General features: G+C 41.6%; 1 protein-coding gene across 1 annotated transcript; it reads right to left on the bottom strand.

Moving 5' to 3' along the window:
* Positions 1-1,346: 1,346 nt before the first annotated feature.
* Positions 1,347-13,597, bottom strand: LOC104305201 (BPI fold-containing family C protein). Its single transcript, XM_009906026.2, has 15 exons — positions 13,492-13,597; positions 13,001-13,112; positions 12,745-12,873; positions 11,543-11,698; positions 10,727-10,790; positions 9,851-9,911; positions 8,787-8,878; positions 6,943-7,116; positions 6,374-6,427; positions 4,902-5,072; positions 4,294-4,361; positions 3,507-3,549; positions 2,609-2,672; positions 1,786-1,862; positions 1,347-1,435 (listed from the first exon to the last, which is right to left on the bottom strand). Exons 1-15 carry the CDS (start codon positions 13,595-13,597, stop codon positions 1,394-1,396), a joined length of 1,413 nt encoding a protein of 470 aa, XP_009904328.1. The 3' UTR covers positions 1,347-1,393.
* Between the last annotated feature and the right edge of the window lie 2,855 nt (positions 13,598-16,452).

Below are 16,452 nucleotides of genomic sequence, written 5' to 3'. Positions count from 1 at the left end.
CACTGGGGTGAAGGAATTTGGCTTGGCCCCCCTCGTCCCTCACACCACATACAACTTTAGGTCTGCCTTTGCAAAAGGAACAAGTTTTTTTTCACCTACCCGAGGCCAAAGGAAAATGTGTGTCTGTGTGTGCTGTCCCCCCACGGCGGGGCAGGACAGTTTGGGCCTGCAGGGTATTTAGGTATCACTCTGCTGCAGGCAGAGGGGTGAAGTTTGCTCAACACAGCAGTTAAGCAAACACTGCCTGCACCTCAGTTCTATTTGTTAGCCTGAGCAAAACAGCCTTTTGCTGTAGCATCTCGGCTTGAAAAGGGCTCCTGTTGAAGAATGAGAGGCATGGGGATGGTGATGGTATGGGCAGCATGCCAGGTGGATGAGGCTTTGTTCCAGGGTCTGGGCCTCACAAAAGCAGCAGAACATAGCAAGACATGGCATCCTCTCTTCTGTTGCTACCAGCTGGGGAAGCCTGAGCCTGTTTAGGCTTGGCCAAAGAACAACACCCAAGCATTGCAGGGCAGGCATAACCCTCTGCAGAACTCTGTTCAGATTTGCCAACTAATAAAGGGGAGAAACAAAGAGGGTAAGACAACATACCAAAATGCAGTAAGAAGTACTGTAAGTACTTCAATCCAGAGAAATAGCGACAACAGTGGAAGATTAGACTTGTAAGAACTACACAGCAACACTCAAGGAGTTAAATGTATCTAACCTAACTGAGCAATGATAAACAGGAGATGTGACAGACAAGGATTTGAAGAGCCATAGGGCAGCGTGACTATCAAAGCAATAACAGTGCCACTTTGTCTCTTTCTGAACTGCTTCTGCATCTTTGTTAAGATTTATGTTTAAAGTTTAGTTAAGACACTGCTGAGATCTTAGTTCCCAGAGCAACTGGGATAGTCTGATTGGTTCTGGAGAGGGCTCACTTCATCCTCAGTGCATCATGGTCAGAAGGAAATTATTTAAGGTCACTACAGTAGAAACATCAGCAGGCATGCCTGCCCTAGCAGCGTTTTGAAAATGTACTTTTCTTTCTTTTTAGAGACTGCAGCAGCTTTCTGGAAGTGTATAGACAAGACTGTAGTTCAATAAAGGCATTTATCTTCAAAACATTTTTGCATCAGTTGAACTCCAGAATAAATGATGCCAAGCCTGTGTCATGTGTTCTCTTCTGGGTCTGCTTGGTACTACCATTATACAGACGGATATTTTTTTACACCCGATGATGGAATCACCGGCTTTTTTTGCCACCCCACACTGTCCCTCGTACCCAGCCAGAATGACATTGCTCTTGTCAGAGTTCAAGTCACACATTTCAGGAGAACTAGACAGTTTTTAGCCTTCAGAGAAGCATTGCTGATTTGAAGTTCACGCTTAACAAATGTTCTCCTCTTTAGCGTTTGTAGTGGATATCAGAAGAAATCAACATGTACCCCTGTGGAGAGAAAAACAGTCACTGAAGGGCTGTGGATTACAAACTCTGATAAACCTGTTTTCACAGTTCATTGCAACTTTAAAGTCTGAACAAGCTGTGCATTTGATCACTCCATGGTTCTGGCTCTAATGCAGTTCTAGCCTTTCTTCTCAAAAAACCAACAGGATAAATTTGTTTCTAACAGGATTTTAACATTATAGCAGATCTGATTTGAAACTAATTTTAAAGAGCTTGTTACTGCTTAACTAACCCAAATCCAGAAAGGTTCTGATACAGACAGAAAGTGAATAAGTGCCTAGCCAAAAAAAGATCAAAGGAATAACTTTTTGATGGGTGTGTCAAAATCTCACCTGTGCAATCGTAATGTGAGGTCTCATCAGGGTAACATTGGCCAGGCTGGGAAGAGGGAATCCTTTTGACAGTTTAGCTTAAAAAAAGCAGCAGGACAAACATAATGGTTTAGGTATGCACTGGAAAGAATAAACACCTGCTCTTTGATAACCCTGTTTATGCAGAGATTTTGAGGTCATTTACACACCTTAGGCTTCACAAGCAGCTCCAAGAGGTTGATGCAATGCCCATTTACAAATGGGAGAAGAGAGGTACAGATGCTTTTCTCCTGCCAGAGTGTTGCTAACCAAGGCATTTCATGTTCATTACATGAACACTATGTACTCAGTTATTTCTTCCTAGTGACCCCAGGGATTAATACAGCTCTCACATTGTTAGAGCCTGCTTCCATTAATTAAGGAAGGCAAAGTTCATCCCACTACAGAGGGCTAGGACAAAGCTGTGTCTCTCTCCAGGGCCTTAAAGAAAATTTATGACCGGCAAAAGCCCTGTGCTGGTCTGACAAAGGGGAATACATTTCACACACTGTGGCCTCAGGCAGGTGTGTAGACTAGGAACTCACTGAAGCATTGGGGCTACCTTGAGTGAGGCAAAGGCAGAGGAGTTATGAATTCCCAAGCCCTTTTTACAGAACAGTGTCAGTGAGAGGGCAGAGTTACACCCCTCACAGATCAGTTTCCCCCTTCCACTGCTTACTGGCTGATGGTCATTTTTCACTCAAGTTAATAGGAACTGGAAACTTAAGCAGAAAGTCAGTTGGAATTCCTAGAACAGCCCACTCTGCTGGAAACTTTCAGCTGACACAGTGAAACACAGCTTTACCATTAGCTGATGGAATGACTTCAGTCTGTAAAATGTAAGACAGGATGTTCTCCAGAAGCGAGATCTGCCACAGACAAGAAAACCAAGTTAGCCTTCCTGATAGCAACAGAAACTGTCATGCCCTAGTCCTGGATGGAGCTAGGTTCATGTTCAACTTGCAAGTCTTATTTGGCCCTGAAGAGTCATAAGAGAAAATGGCCTTTGGATCTTAGGCATTTTGAATGATGCAAAAGAAGTAAGATGTAGAAATGCACATGGGTGTGATAATGCTTGGATGTCATTAAAACCAGTCTGCTTCCTTTAATTGGGAGATAATTTATCACAGTAGCAAAGACCAGAACAGTTTTAATCCTTTCTCCTTAGCTACTCAGACCTCATTGATTATACTCAGAATTAAATGACTCTCTGCAGAGGTAGGGTTTTCCTCTGCAAGGCTACAACTACACTATCTTAGGCAAGCTGAGACCAGCATTTTGGCTACAATTCCATGCAGTCATTCTGAGCATCTGTGATGAGCACCAGTGCACCACATGGAGTGGCTCTGCCTTGGTTCTCTGTATCATCTCTTAGCACATTGCTCTGTCTGCTGCTGCAGTTTAGGTTGCTGCTGTGCATTTCACTGTTAGGATTCAAGAGGTTTCTCTGCTTACTGATGAAGTATAATACATCAATGAGGGAAACTACAAAATATCATATTTTCAGAGCACTAACTTGCCCTGAAGGATGTACTTTTAAGGCCACAGCAGAGAGATGGCTGACAGAAGACAGGAAAGCAGCCACCCAAGAATGAAGGCAAATTATATAGAAATCCAAATAAAATTTAGCTGCTTACTCTTTGGCTTTGATATCACTGATATTCCTGGTTTGCATTTCCTATGTGCTTAAACTATCCACTTACCTCAAAAAAGCCAACATTGGAATGGGCTAGGGAGAACTGGAGCCTGAGGGAAGGAAGTGAAACAAGATGAGTCACTAGAAGGGGTAAACACATGTTACTCTAGTCATGTACTGGTCTTTTTGCCCTGACAAACTCTGCATGTTCTTTGCCCAAGGGACTTTTGTGAAACCAATGTTTCAATTCCCAGTGTAGTCCTAATACACAGAGCTGCTTTCTCTAAAATTGTGATATGTTAGATGCCTGAACTCCCAAGTCTCTGGTTTCCAGCTTTCTGGCCCTTGGGAGCTGCAGTGCCTTAGCTGGGGAATCTCTGCTGCAAGAACATTAGTGTAGGGGAACTGCAGAAATCCAGGTTCTTTGAGTCATGGGCCCCTTTGCACTTTGCTACTGGCACAGGTGAGGTAGAAAGCAGTTGTATCTTGCCAGCTGGAAAAGGATGAGAGAAGCTCTTAAATGATTCATGGTCATCGTAACTGCCATGAACACTTCATTTAGCTAGCTCAGAGGGGTAAATAATGTCAAGAGCAGAGAAGTCCAATGAGACCACTGCCCTGCAGCAAGCCACAGTCCTTGGGAACTGTGGCAGTTGTTCCAGAAAGGCTTTCTGAGTCCTCTAAACTGTACAAGTACAGTCATACAGAAGGTTAGAGCATCTAATGCATAGGAACTCACCAGAGAAAGACATTCATTAAGTTATTGTTATCTGATCATGTGCTCAAACTGCTAATGTTGGGAGGGCTAACGCTCCCAAATGGCTGCAAATTCTTTCCAGCCCATGCTGAGTTACCTATTCAAACACAGTGAGCCCATCAGTTTATGGTCAAATATGTTTGGAGAGATGCTGGTGTTGGCTGCCTGCAGAAAAAAGAAAACATGAGTTGGCAGACAAAACCCCATGGACTCTTGCTGTGTGTGTCACAAATACAGAAATACTATCTTCCAAGTTATGTATAGAAGCTGTTTCACGGAGATGCAACTTTCTCCCTAGCCCATGGCACATGCCACTCTTCATACAGTAAATGTCTGCTCTGAGTGGCACTGACAAGAGCTGAAATGGGGGTAATGAGATTGCCCTAGTCAAAGACATTTTCAGTTAAATTAACAAGTTGCCAAGAGGCATGATTCATGCCTGCAGAACTGTCATTCCAGAGAACAAAACTCTGGTTAGAGTCACTATATGTTTGGATTTTTGTCCAGCTATAGAAAAATGGGTTTTGCCATGGAAATGTCCTGTAGGTCACATGTGAGGCCACATGGCCACCACCTGTGACCAAGAGGAATCTGCATGTTTAAGTACTAGGAACCTGGCACTTTGTTTCTTGTACAGAGTTTTAACAGAAGGAATGAACAAACATTTAACACCCAGTTAAATGTCACCTTGTTTGTTGTACTTACCACATTCATTGTGAACAAGGACTGGGTGGTTGAGTCTGGCAGAACAGCAAACACCTCCATGGAGCCCTGAATCTCTACTGTGAAGGAATCTTGCTGTAAGCTGATGATAGGTATTTCAGTAGCCATTAGTTTCAGCATCACTGGGTAGGGCGTAACTGAATATTCTCCTACCTGTAAGATTCCAGGGGAAAAAACAGACAGAAAAAGGCTTTTCTTGTAAGCCAGATCAGAATATTGCATATTCTTATTCATGTAGCAATCATTTTGAAGCACTTCCTTAAGACTAGGTTATGGACAGCTGTTAACATTCTTTCAAGCAAGCAGGAAGTAGACTTTTTCTGTGGGGATTAATTACCAGTCTTAGGCACATCAGCAATGCAGTGAAAAGTTCCTTCCACTCTAGGAATAGAATTTCTCCTTTATCACTTTGAGAGACATTAAGCACTCATTTGTGAGCACAGGAAAGGAATGACACATGAATGTGACATTTAAGTCACACAATAAAAGATTTCAGGAGTCATTCACTTTGAGATTGATCCGTCTCATGAGATGGAGCAAACCTTTCTTGCTCTGTACTCTCCTCAGAGAAGCCTCACTCTGTCCAGTTGCCTGAAGAGCAAGAGTAGGCCTCCCACATTCATTACTTAGAACAGAGGAGGTGTAATATTAGCATCAGCAATCATGACATCTTAGAGACAAGATCATATGATGACTGCCCTTGAAGCATAATTAGGTTTCTAAAGGAGAGCTTAGTGCCATCTGGGAAGCAAACAAAATGTGAAGTTCTTCAGACCATGAGTTCAGTTTCATTGAGCCTCAGAATTCACAACCTGGGGTCTCTTATGCCCATTTTTGGTTTCTCATTCTGTCAGCAAAACCTGGTGGTGCTTAAAGTCTCTGCCCTGTTATATTCATCTCCTCTCCCTAAAATAAATGGAAATCCTGTGCATCTGCCTTGTCTGTTCCATAGATGTAATATTTCCTGCTCATTTGTTAGCTATGTTTCCTGCATGTGCCCAATATAGTCCCTTCCCAGGTCTTCAGGTAAGATCTTTCTGCTAGTCAGTCACAGCCCAGCAGTGGAGCAAAAACAATTATGCAGGTTTGGACAGGAGAAAGTTGTTATTTCTGGGTGGAGGCCCTCCCAAAAGTCTCTCAAAGCAGGACTCATGACTGGAAGCCTTTTCCTGATTAAAGCTGGTTTTAGGTGGGAACAGCTGTAGCTTGGGCACAGTTCCCAGAGTAAAGGTTGATGTGCAAGATTATGGGCCAAGTTTGCAAATCATTCAGCTCATTTTGGGGTGGGAGGTGACAAGTCCCATCTCCTTTGCTGTTATGAGGTATACATGTGCCCATTTCTATAGTGCAAGAGCCCTGTTTACCCTACAAACCTTTAGGACATACTAGTAGTGAGGTGTCTGACACCCACACTGGGTGGTTTCTTAAGAGTTTGTGTAAATAATGATACTCACCTCAGGAATGATACTTCCAAATATCTCTGTGCTTATATTAAAATAGCTGCAAGTCTGGAGAGGGAAAAACAAACAACAAAACACCAAGAAAAGTAAAAAAACCAAAACAATTTTGGGACTTATTGAACCTTCTGGAGACATTCTAGCCAAGTCTGCTGCCCTCCAAGCCACAGCTATTGTGCTTTCACATGTGTTTGGCTTCCATGGCCCCCACAGCCCACAAAGACTCCTTAGAAAACAGATGCTGAGGCTAAATTCTGCAGAGGGAATCCTTTGCCCATCTCAGAAAAGTATATGCCTCAGGTCTACAATAGCCTTTCTGCCAGTGTTTGGTGCCTTGTTCAGTGGAACTAGGCACCCTGCCTGTGGCTTGAAGCATCTGTATAGAGCATAATAAAAGAGCATAGCAGTACCTTAGTGTTTCTGATCTACTATCTTAGGACTTCACAGGCCACTTAGCACCTTTATACTTAGAAGCTTTTATGCCATGTACTGACAACTGGCAGGTCAAAGCCCTGTCTCATGTGATGTTTTGCCTCTCTGGCCCCATTCCTCTGCATCTTACTCACCTCCTCTGCAATGGTGATGTTGAAGGCCCCTGCAGTGTAGTAAGCAAATGAGGAGGTCTGAAAGAAATGCTCAGAGAAGGCAAGGTAGAGCATGGAATCACTTTGGTCTGGGATAACAAAGGGAGCTGCCACACAGGAAAGGCCAGTATGGTTTCCAGATGGGTAGACTGTCCCCTGAAAGTGATTGTCAGAGAGTAAAACACTTTAAAATTACTGCAGAAAATGAATACAGCAGGGGAAAAGGTAGCAATTAATTTGGCAAACAAATGAGTACATAGGCTTTGTGGCACATCCTGAGGCCTTGCTGCTTTCAAGCAGGTAGTGAACACAAGTTCTAGAGATTTGACACCTTCACAGATAACATCTGAAATCTATCTTTTGAGATGCTGACCAGTACTGAAGACAGTTTACCACTTTAGAAAACAAAGCTTCTAAAGCAAATGTCTACACATTGCATGAAGAGCATGACTAAGGCTCCACCTGATTGAAAAACTTTCTCCTTTCCCCATCTGTAGGAATTTGAATATGAGAACTGCTACTTAGAGCTATCCAGTGGTCTCTATTATAAGATGGATCTTAAAACCAGAGGTCTTTCTAAGTCAGAATCAGCACCTTAGTCTGCTCAGAACCAAGCTGGTAACTTGTGCAGTCAAAAGAATGTCTATGAGAGAGAGAGTTATGTCAGACAATCCTAAAACCACCTATGTTGTCTTTTACACTACCCATATTAGTCAAAGCTTGCAGATCTAGTGCTTTCAAGTGCATCCAGATGAAATGAAAAGGTAAAACTGATCTGAAGTGAGGAATGTACTTGGAGATTAAGATTTGTTTTTACATCTCTTCTATTATTTCCCCCTTTCTATTTAATCTGAAATGTTGGTTGGTTTTTTGTGTGTGTCTTTGTTTTCTCAGCTTCTCCCCATCTATGTATAAATTTTTTGTTGCCTTTTGAAGACTATAAAAACAAAGTGCTGAGTTGCTTTGCCCATGACCTTCCCATTCAATCCTCACCTGCTGGATTTAAGAGTCACTTGCTCGTATTGTTCCCCCATGACACATCTTAACGTGGGAGACAAGCCTTGTAAACAGGCATGGCATTACCTCTTTAGTCTACCTCAAATTCTTGCTTATAATCTATTTGCTACAATACCTAGAAGAGCTTAACAGAATGCTGGAATGCTGAGACCAGGGTCTACTGTACAGATTGGTCCTGCCTTAGTGTTCCTGCTTCTTGTTTCCCCGTTGTCTCTTACCTTCAACCAAATCACCTCACACAGAATGACAACTGAGTTATTCTAGAATTAGGAATCAGTCTGATTTTAATTTCAATACACAAGGAGATTTCTTCCTTTGTTTGAAAAACTTTCAGGTCTTCAACCTCAGCAGCACTCCTTAGTCTCCCATGTTTTAAGGGTCTTCTGTCTTCCCACTCACTGCCAGAGGCTTAATTCTTGCTTTTATAGTCTTGCTGTCGCATCTAACAGCAGCCTCATCTAAGTTAGTGCAATGTGTAGAAATCTTCCCATGAATGACTGAACAAAGAAGTCCCAGATATTAATCAACAGACAAAGATGAAGTTGAATACCTTTTATCTTTCCTTTCCCTTCCTCTTTTGTTCTTCTAACTTACTTACTCAGCTTTTATTACTTTCTCTTTGCTAGAACTCATCAGCAATTAATTGAAAAAAGATGTGGCTTTTAAATAATAAATTCTACAACAAATGCAGTAACAAATGCAATAGTGCTTTGAAATATCTGTTGTCTCAATGTCCCAAACAGCAACCATGCTCATGTAGAAATAATAAACCCCATAGCATTTCAGCCAATAGCTCTACAGGAAATTACCTTTAAGTCCAGGTCAATGAATGGTTGGAAGACTGCTGGAAAGCTATTTAAGGAGTAGTCTACATTGGCCAAATCATCAATTGGCATCAGGACTGTAAGGGTGATTGATAAGGCAAAATACCAATATTACAAAAAGCACAGAAAGTATTTTTTTTTAATATATTTAAAACTAAGTTCCTGAAAGAAAATGACACAGATTATTCCAGAGCATAGGGAATAATGCAACCAAGGACCTCCTAATGTGCATTCTGACCTAAGGCTTGATATTTTTACTGGCACTTGCTTTAAAGCACCTTCTTTAGTTTGCCCAGTGTCTTTTCCATTGTGGTCTAACAAACCCAAACCAAACCCAAACCAATCCCCAAACAAACACACACACACAAAACCAACCCAAACACCTAAAGGAAATGGCCACGCCAATGCTCTGGGGTATAAGGAGGTGTTTGGATTTTTTGTCAAGCAGTTCTGAGAGCATTCAGAGTGTCTCTAGTTTGCAAATACCTTCCCAGAAAGGTTGGAGCCTGATCTGCTTAGGTACTTGTGCTTTGCACATGGTATCTGTCCAACATTTTGGGTGTCTCAGACACCTGCAAACCTAATCCAAAATGGTTAAAAGTGGGAAGTTTTTTTACAGCTTTTCATTTTGCCTTTGACAAGTCTGATAGATAAGCAAGGTTTACTTAAATTTCTAGGCAGGCTGGGAGAGCAGGCTTCAGTTGGTAAATTGCTGTGTGTGCAGGAGGACTCAGAGCATGAGAAAGAAGGGGAAATTGTCTTAGCATTAGTGCTGTGTGTCCTCTAAGTGGCATTTCAGACAACAGAAACGCACACTGCCACATTTGCAAATTGAAAATAGCTCCCAAGTTCTTGACTTCTTGGAAATAGTCTTTTCTGTCCAAGTACTACATCCTTTATTTAACTGTGGTCAAGTAAGCAAGGTAACAGACAGATCAGAGGGTCTGATACTGCTCACGGAGGTTTTGCTGAGCAGCTGCTGTTAAGAAAGCTGCAGAATTTCACTGAAGAGGAGAAAGCATAACAAAAAGATATCACTAATGACTCACCATTCAGTGATTGGAGGTCTTCATTGATCAGCTGGATCCCAGATCTGATGTTGGGACATGACTGCATAAAAGCACGTTCAAGTTATGGCCTGATTAGCATAGACCTGCAAGCACCTCTTTCCTGTGTGATAGCAAACCTTTCTGCTTGTGTGACACATGTTACAGCATGTTTATGAAAATGCCTAACTTAACCTTTCTTTAGCTAACTGGTTCCCCAAGGTTCCTACTTGGTGTAATGTAAGCACATCCTAGGTCAGAACTGTTTTTAGACAGCAAAGTGAGCAGTTGTCAAGGACAGCCAGATGGGGGTGACAAAACCACAGCCTTAACAGCACAAAAAGGTGAGAGAGAGCTTGCATTGGTCTCAAAGGAGAGATACCAGTCCTGGGGCAGAATCACAGCCATCTCAAGCTCTGTCCCCTCACAGAGGCCATCGACAGGTTCTCAGAACTACTCACCTCTTTCATATGATGAAGCTTAAATATGTCATACCCTCAGGTGATGTACTGCAGTGTTTCTGTGCATCACTCAATACATGTTTTATCTCCTAAGTATAAAAATAACCCCAAACCCAGGATGCTTTCAGGGACACAATGAGAGGCATTCTGCACTGGCATAGGGAAATGACTACATTTTTCAGCCCTGCTGCTGCCCTGGTTGAACCTAGCTGTGGACTACTCAATATCTTGGCCTTGATCTTTGCACTTTATGTGGAAGTGTTTCTGGCTGGCAGAATGCTGACTGTGTTGATCAGACCAGAATAGGACTGAATAATAGAATATTATTTTTCTAGTTCTTCTTTTCCCAAGTTTACAGCACTAACTTGTGAAAACCATACTCTTTAAACCCCTCCCCTAAACAATTTGAGAAGCTTACATTCGTGACCAAGCTCCTGTGAATGGGTTTCTTCAGATACTTGATAAAGAAGTTATGCAGGAAGCTAGAGGCAAGGAATAAAGCAATTCATGGGTCAAGTACTACAGCCATTAACAGGAAATAAGATATCTGTGCAGAACATGACTTTAATGGCCTCTGAGTGTGATATTCTAATGCACAAGGGAGCTTTCTGAAATGCAACAACTATCAGAGAGACACCATTTAAAAAGAGATAATTTTACCACTAGGCATCTAAGCAATTATCTGTGGTAGATTAGACTTCATGAATAAGGAGTTCTTCATATTATTGCCATCATGTATATACAAACACAGAATACATTAGTAGTCTCTGAGTTAGGACCTTCCAATAAGTAAAAACCAATCAAACAAATCAGCCCAAAGCCAGAGTTTTTTCCAGACAGTGAGAGAAATACAAGAAAACACTGAAACAATGCTACACAAAGTTTTAACCAGAAATGCAACAGGGTTCTGTTCAGTTTTTATAGCACTGTGATTAGGAGCACTTGAAGCACAGTATGAGCACTTCTACCTAGAGCTGAATATTAGAGCAGTATTTGAGAAGACTGAGTGCTGAAGGGATTGTTTGATGCTGACTTTATCCTCAAGTTACAGTGTGCACAAATACAAAGTGGTCAAATTTGGCCAGTTTAAACACTGGAGTGGGCACTGATTCTCAGTTGTGGTGCCTACAGATGCCTAAAAGCAATTCTGGGTGTCCTATTTTGTGAACTTATCTCTATGTCATTCATTGACAGTTCTTTTCTCCCAGAATATATACAGATCTTTTCCACTTACCCACTTTTTCCATTCAACTTGATGTCTATGTCACCAGAAGTTGTCCGGCAGCTGGTAAGTGATACTGATGCATGACCTGTATTATCCAGGGTTGTTGAAAAGATTGCAGTAACAAACACCTTTGAAATGTAAACTGTGCTTCTTCCACTGTCTTTGCTGCATAAAGTAAAAATAAATAACTGAGCTCCCCCCCCCTTATTTTTAAGGAATATTCAAAGCATTAATTCTTAAACAGACTCTTTTCTGTTCACTGAAGTTGTTGATCCGAATACTTTTTACTTCATTGTTCATAATGAAAACAGATTCCAATATGCCTGCAAAGAATAAGTGTTCCACATAGATTTCCAGATAGGAGTTTTGGAAAATGATGGATTTGGGAAAGCAGGTAATTCACTATTGGAAAGTATTTTGTTCTGTTTCCTAGACCTGTGCCCACTGCAGTGGGAACTGGAATACTCCTGATACACGATAGGGCAAGAGAGCTGTACTGGGATCTAGCCTGTAGGTATGATAAGGGTCAATGCAAACCTGTGTCAGGATATGGAATGCCCTCCTCCCCACCTCTCCTAGGGGTTTGGCAGCCCATGCTCAAGACCAGGTCCAATATGGTGAAGTTGTGCTGTTTTGGACGATGTTCATAGCTTGCTATGAAAAGCCTAAAAGGGGGTCTGTAGGCCACAAGTGCAGATCAGAGACTGCTGTAATTCAGTCAGTTTAGCAATACAGGTAACATGAGCTTTGAGGAAGAGGAGAGGGGTTTCTTTCTTCTGGGACTAGGAAACTATGGGATTGCTCTGAAGAGATTGTCATTTTCTTGTCCATTTTCCATCAGGTCTTGAACTGTGTCTCTTGAAGGCACAGCACAGGGTTTCTAGCAGTGTAGCTGCACTGGGAGGGTTTATTATACTGGATTGTGATCTATCATACTACAGTTTTGCTAACATGTCATTAGCTGGCAGGCTGGACAATGACATCACTCTGCCACTGCATCAATCCCTTACCCTTCACAGAAAGGCTTCTCAGCCATAGGCTCTTTATTAGTGCTCAGGGGCCAGCAGCCCTGTTGAGAAAGACCAGTTTGTACTCCTAGGTTACTGCTACAAGCTGTTAAAGAGCACCTTTTCCATGAAGAGGTTGCAAGGAAAGCTAAACTTTGTATTTTTATAATTTCCAACAAGAAAAAGCCCAGAGGCAGTACATACAATATCCAGGTCCTTATGTTCCAGTTCATATCGATGGCTAGAGAAGCATTTCCAATCACCAGTTTTATCCCAGTCCCTGGTATGAGGGAGATGGAGGCACTGGGGAATTCAATAGCAGTGATGTGTATCCTAGAGGGTGAGGAAGATAAGAGGGAGAGAAGAAAAGGAGAAGTTTCTATTTCACAGCTAAGGGTGAACACAAAAGAAGATTCAAATTTCAAGTCAAACACAAATTGCCCCTGGAGAGAATACTTACCTTGAGATATTGTATTTGACATTACCAAGCCCATATTTCTCATAGCCACTCAAATCAGGAAAACGCTCTTTCACCATATTCTGCTTCAGGATTTCCAGCCCAATCTCCTTGGCTTGTAGAAAAACAATGATCAGTTCAGCTGCCTTTGATATAGTTTGTAGTTACATGCTTCTAGCATAGGAGACAGTATGAGCACAGAGTCAGAAAGGGGATATCTAATTTGTGATCCCACAGTGTTATTTCAGATCTCATTTCTAGTCATGGCAAGAGTTGAAACTCCTGATTCCATATCTGAAATCAAATGAACCTCAATATGATGTACAATGCTGTCAAGTAGCTTACTGGATCTGCTATATTGTGCTCTTATGCTTGCCTTTTCTTTATAGCCTGTGGTCAGGTAATTTCCTTCCACTGCTGTTATTTCCCAAGATGTCTGTCATGCAAGAACTGAATGCAATACCACCACCAGGTTCTGAAAACATCATACATACCATATTCCAAACCCTTCCGAGTGATCCTCACTTTGACTCCAGGGTTGGCACTGAGTTGCCCACTAAGCAAACTTAAGAGGAGGAGATAACAGCAGATCTTCACCATCTTCCTTGTTTTTTACAGGACCTGTTAATAAATAGTTATAATGATAGTAGAAGTTCATTTTATGTCATGTGGTGGCTGTACTCCCTTTTCCCTTCCTGCAGTGAGCCATTCTGACATCAGCTTTCCCTCCAGAATGGAAAAAGTGAAAAGCTCCACAGCCACAGAAGAGAGGACCTGTTCTGCACAGCCTGTTGGAGAAATGGAGCTCCCTGGGGTAGAGGAGAAAAGTCAGCCTATTTGCTGTCCTAGGGAGTAAAGAAAGCACTTGGGCTACATCCTTCTGGATAAATCCTGCTGCAAGGGAAATGGCTTTGAATTTTCAGTCCATAATTTTGTTTTATTTTCCTCTGGTTAGTGAAATAAGGAGCTTCCCCCTCTCCCCCCCAATGTACGGAGCTCTCAGTGCCTCTTGGTAGTTCAGCAGTTGTTACTGGCCTTAGCACTTTGGAAAAACTGATCAGCTCATTTAGTCACAGACATAGAAAGCTCCACTTCAGGCACCATTTATTAATATCTTAGCCACAACTTTGAGAAGCCCTCTGCGTTCACTCACAACAGTCATGATCATGATTTAAGCAAACTACAAATTCATGAGCTAACATTGACTTACTTTTAGTGTAAATTTCAAGAGCCTTTGCCTCTTAGCAAGATGAAGATTTTCTTCTTAGCTGACACAAATTCTTTCTATAATTTCATGTGGAGAATGAAAACAAAGTACTGGAAGGAAATGTGTCTTCAACACATGTATAGCTCTTATGATTTAAAATCTCAAAATTAAGCCAGATTTAGCCAGATGTAGCTTTTCCCAACAATACCACTCCACAACAAAGACTAATCACAACATATTGGTTACCATACCTCTCCTCCAAAGGCTGAAGAGAAGACTTGCTGTACCAGACCACAAGGCTAGGGCTGCAGCCACAACTGCTTCTTTTAAAGGGAAGATCTGTGAGGCTGGAGAGAGCCAATTGCTACCACCTTCAGCAGTATCACTCACACAGGGAGTGGTCTCTCCAGTAATCATGTCCCAGACTATTTGGGGCGTCCCAGGTTAAATCTATCACTAATTTCATTTAGGGGATAAGCAGAGGGTAGTGTAAAGTGTTGGGAGGGGTGCTCAAGTGCTTGGGATGCAGATCATTGGGTGACATACTGCCTTTGAGGCATTTCAGCACTGGCTTTTCAGATGCACCTGAGGGGAAAACCCAGTGCAGATCCAGCAGTGCCACAGCACTTATACTCATAGCCAGATCTGTATTGTGAAAGAAAGCAATGAATGTACCATTGCTAGGAAGAAGAGATGGAAAACAACTGTCTAGGCCCATCTGTGGTGAAATTGCTCAGGCTATAGAAACCCCAAAATTATATAGCATTCATATTATCATTTATATATACTATGGTATGCATATATAGTGCAAATATATAGCATCTAGTCCTTGCAGTCAATACTTTCCATTTCTTCTGCTTCCTTATGCAGTTAACCAGTACTTAACCAGTACTACTGGGCTTGTCAAAGAGGTGATTTAATCAATTAGCTTGCATGTAAACCAAGAAAATTCCTTCAGGCATGGAGCACTTTGCTGGACAATCTGAGTCACTTCATTGTGCAATCCATGAATAGAAAAGGGTAGAGACATTTGTCACTCAGACAACAAATACTCAAACTTACACAGATTTAACATTCATAGCTGGGAGTCACATGCATAATAATTTCATTATTTATATCTGTGGCAACTGAGGATGAATAAAAATCATACCCTCAGTTACATAAACCTCTCCTTTAAAATTTTTTGCATAAGTTCTGCAGATCCTTCAAGAGAAAAGCTCCACTGTTTCCATCCATATAGATCGCCAAGATTTACAAACTGAATTATCTGAATTATCTCAGCTTATCCTTATCATACTCTTTGAACTTTTTATGGTTCTTCTAATGGAGTACCACCCAGTTTAGATAAAACTTGCATCAAAAGTTAGCAAAGACATACTAAGACTTTTTGAACAGTTTTGTCATTTCTTTCTGCTTGCAGACACATAGAGACACCACATTCAAATATGCTATATATATTTTCCATACCCATATTTTTCACCTTACAAGGTATTACAAAAAGCCTCTAAAAAGAATGCTAAAACATTTCAGTTATCTCTGTTGAGCCATCAAGCTTCAGTCTATATGTGAAAAGGGATATAGAATGTGATTCCTTTTACCCAATATAAAAGAAAACTAATGAGCTTATCAGTATGGCAATCAATGGAGACTTGTTCCTGCATCGTTGCAGATCACTTTGGCTTTGTATGAGTCCAGTTGTTGCATCTGGCTCAGTGCTCTAGTGGTTCCCTTTCTGCCTCAATTCTCTGCCTCCCCAATACTCCCCTTGCTCCGTGTGCTGTAGGCTGTGGCACACTAAGGGATGTGCATCTTTTCCATTGTTCTGTTAACTGGGAATTACCAGATCAAAAATGGTATACTGCCCAGTAGGTAAGTATAGCATAATAGAGGGGAACTGCTGGTGTATGCAGCATTCTCTTTAGTCCTAAGAGAAACAACTGCTTTGTTTGTGAACAACAGCCAGAGCACTAGAACTTGAGAAGAAGTGTTGTGTTAAGCCATGGATCTGGTTTGAAAAGTCCATGGCACATGTTGGTTGGTGCTAGAGCACGTGTCGCATTGGAAGAGAAAAACAATGGGCACCAGATCTTTAGTTCTCTTTTTTGTGATCTCATTACTACCTCTGCAAATAGGCAGAGGAAAGTTCATGAAGTGTTATCAATGAGGGACACTGAACTACTGAAAAAAAACCTCAATTTCTTTTGAGTTCTTTTTTTCCACTTTTCACCTATCACAGAATACAATGGAT

Source organism: Dryobates pubescens, chromosome 15 (genome assembly GCF_014839835.1).
Source record: "Dryobates pubescens isolate bDryPub1 chromosome 15, bDryPub1.pri, whole genome shotgun sequence".
Lineage (NCBI taxonomy): Eukaryota > Metazoa > Chordata > Aves > Piciformes > Picidae > Dryobates > Dryobates pubescens.
The sequence above is the reverse complement of the archived record's forward strand: the minus strand, read 5'-3'. Positions and strand labels throughout refer to the sequence as shown.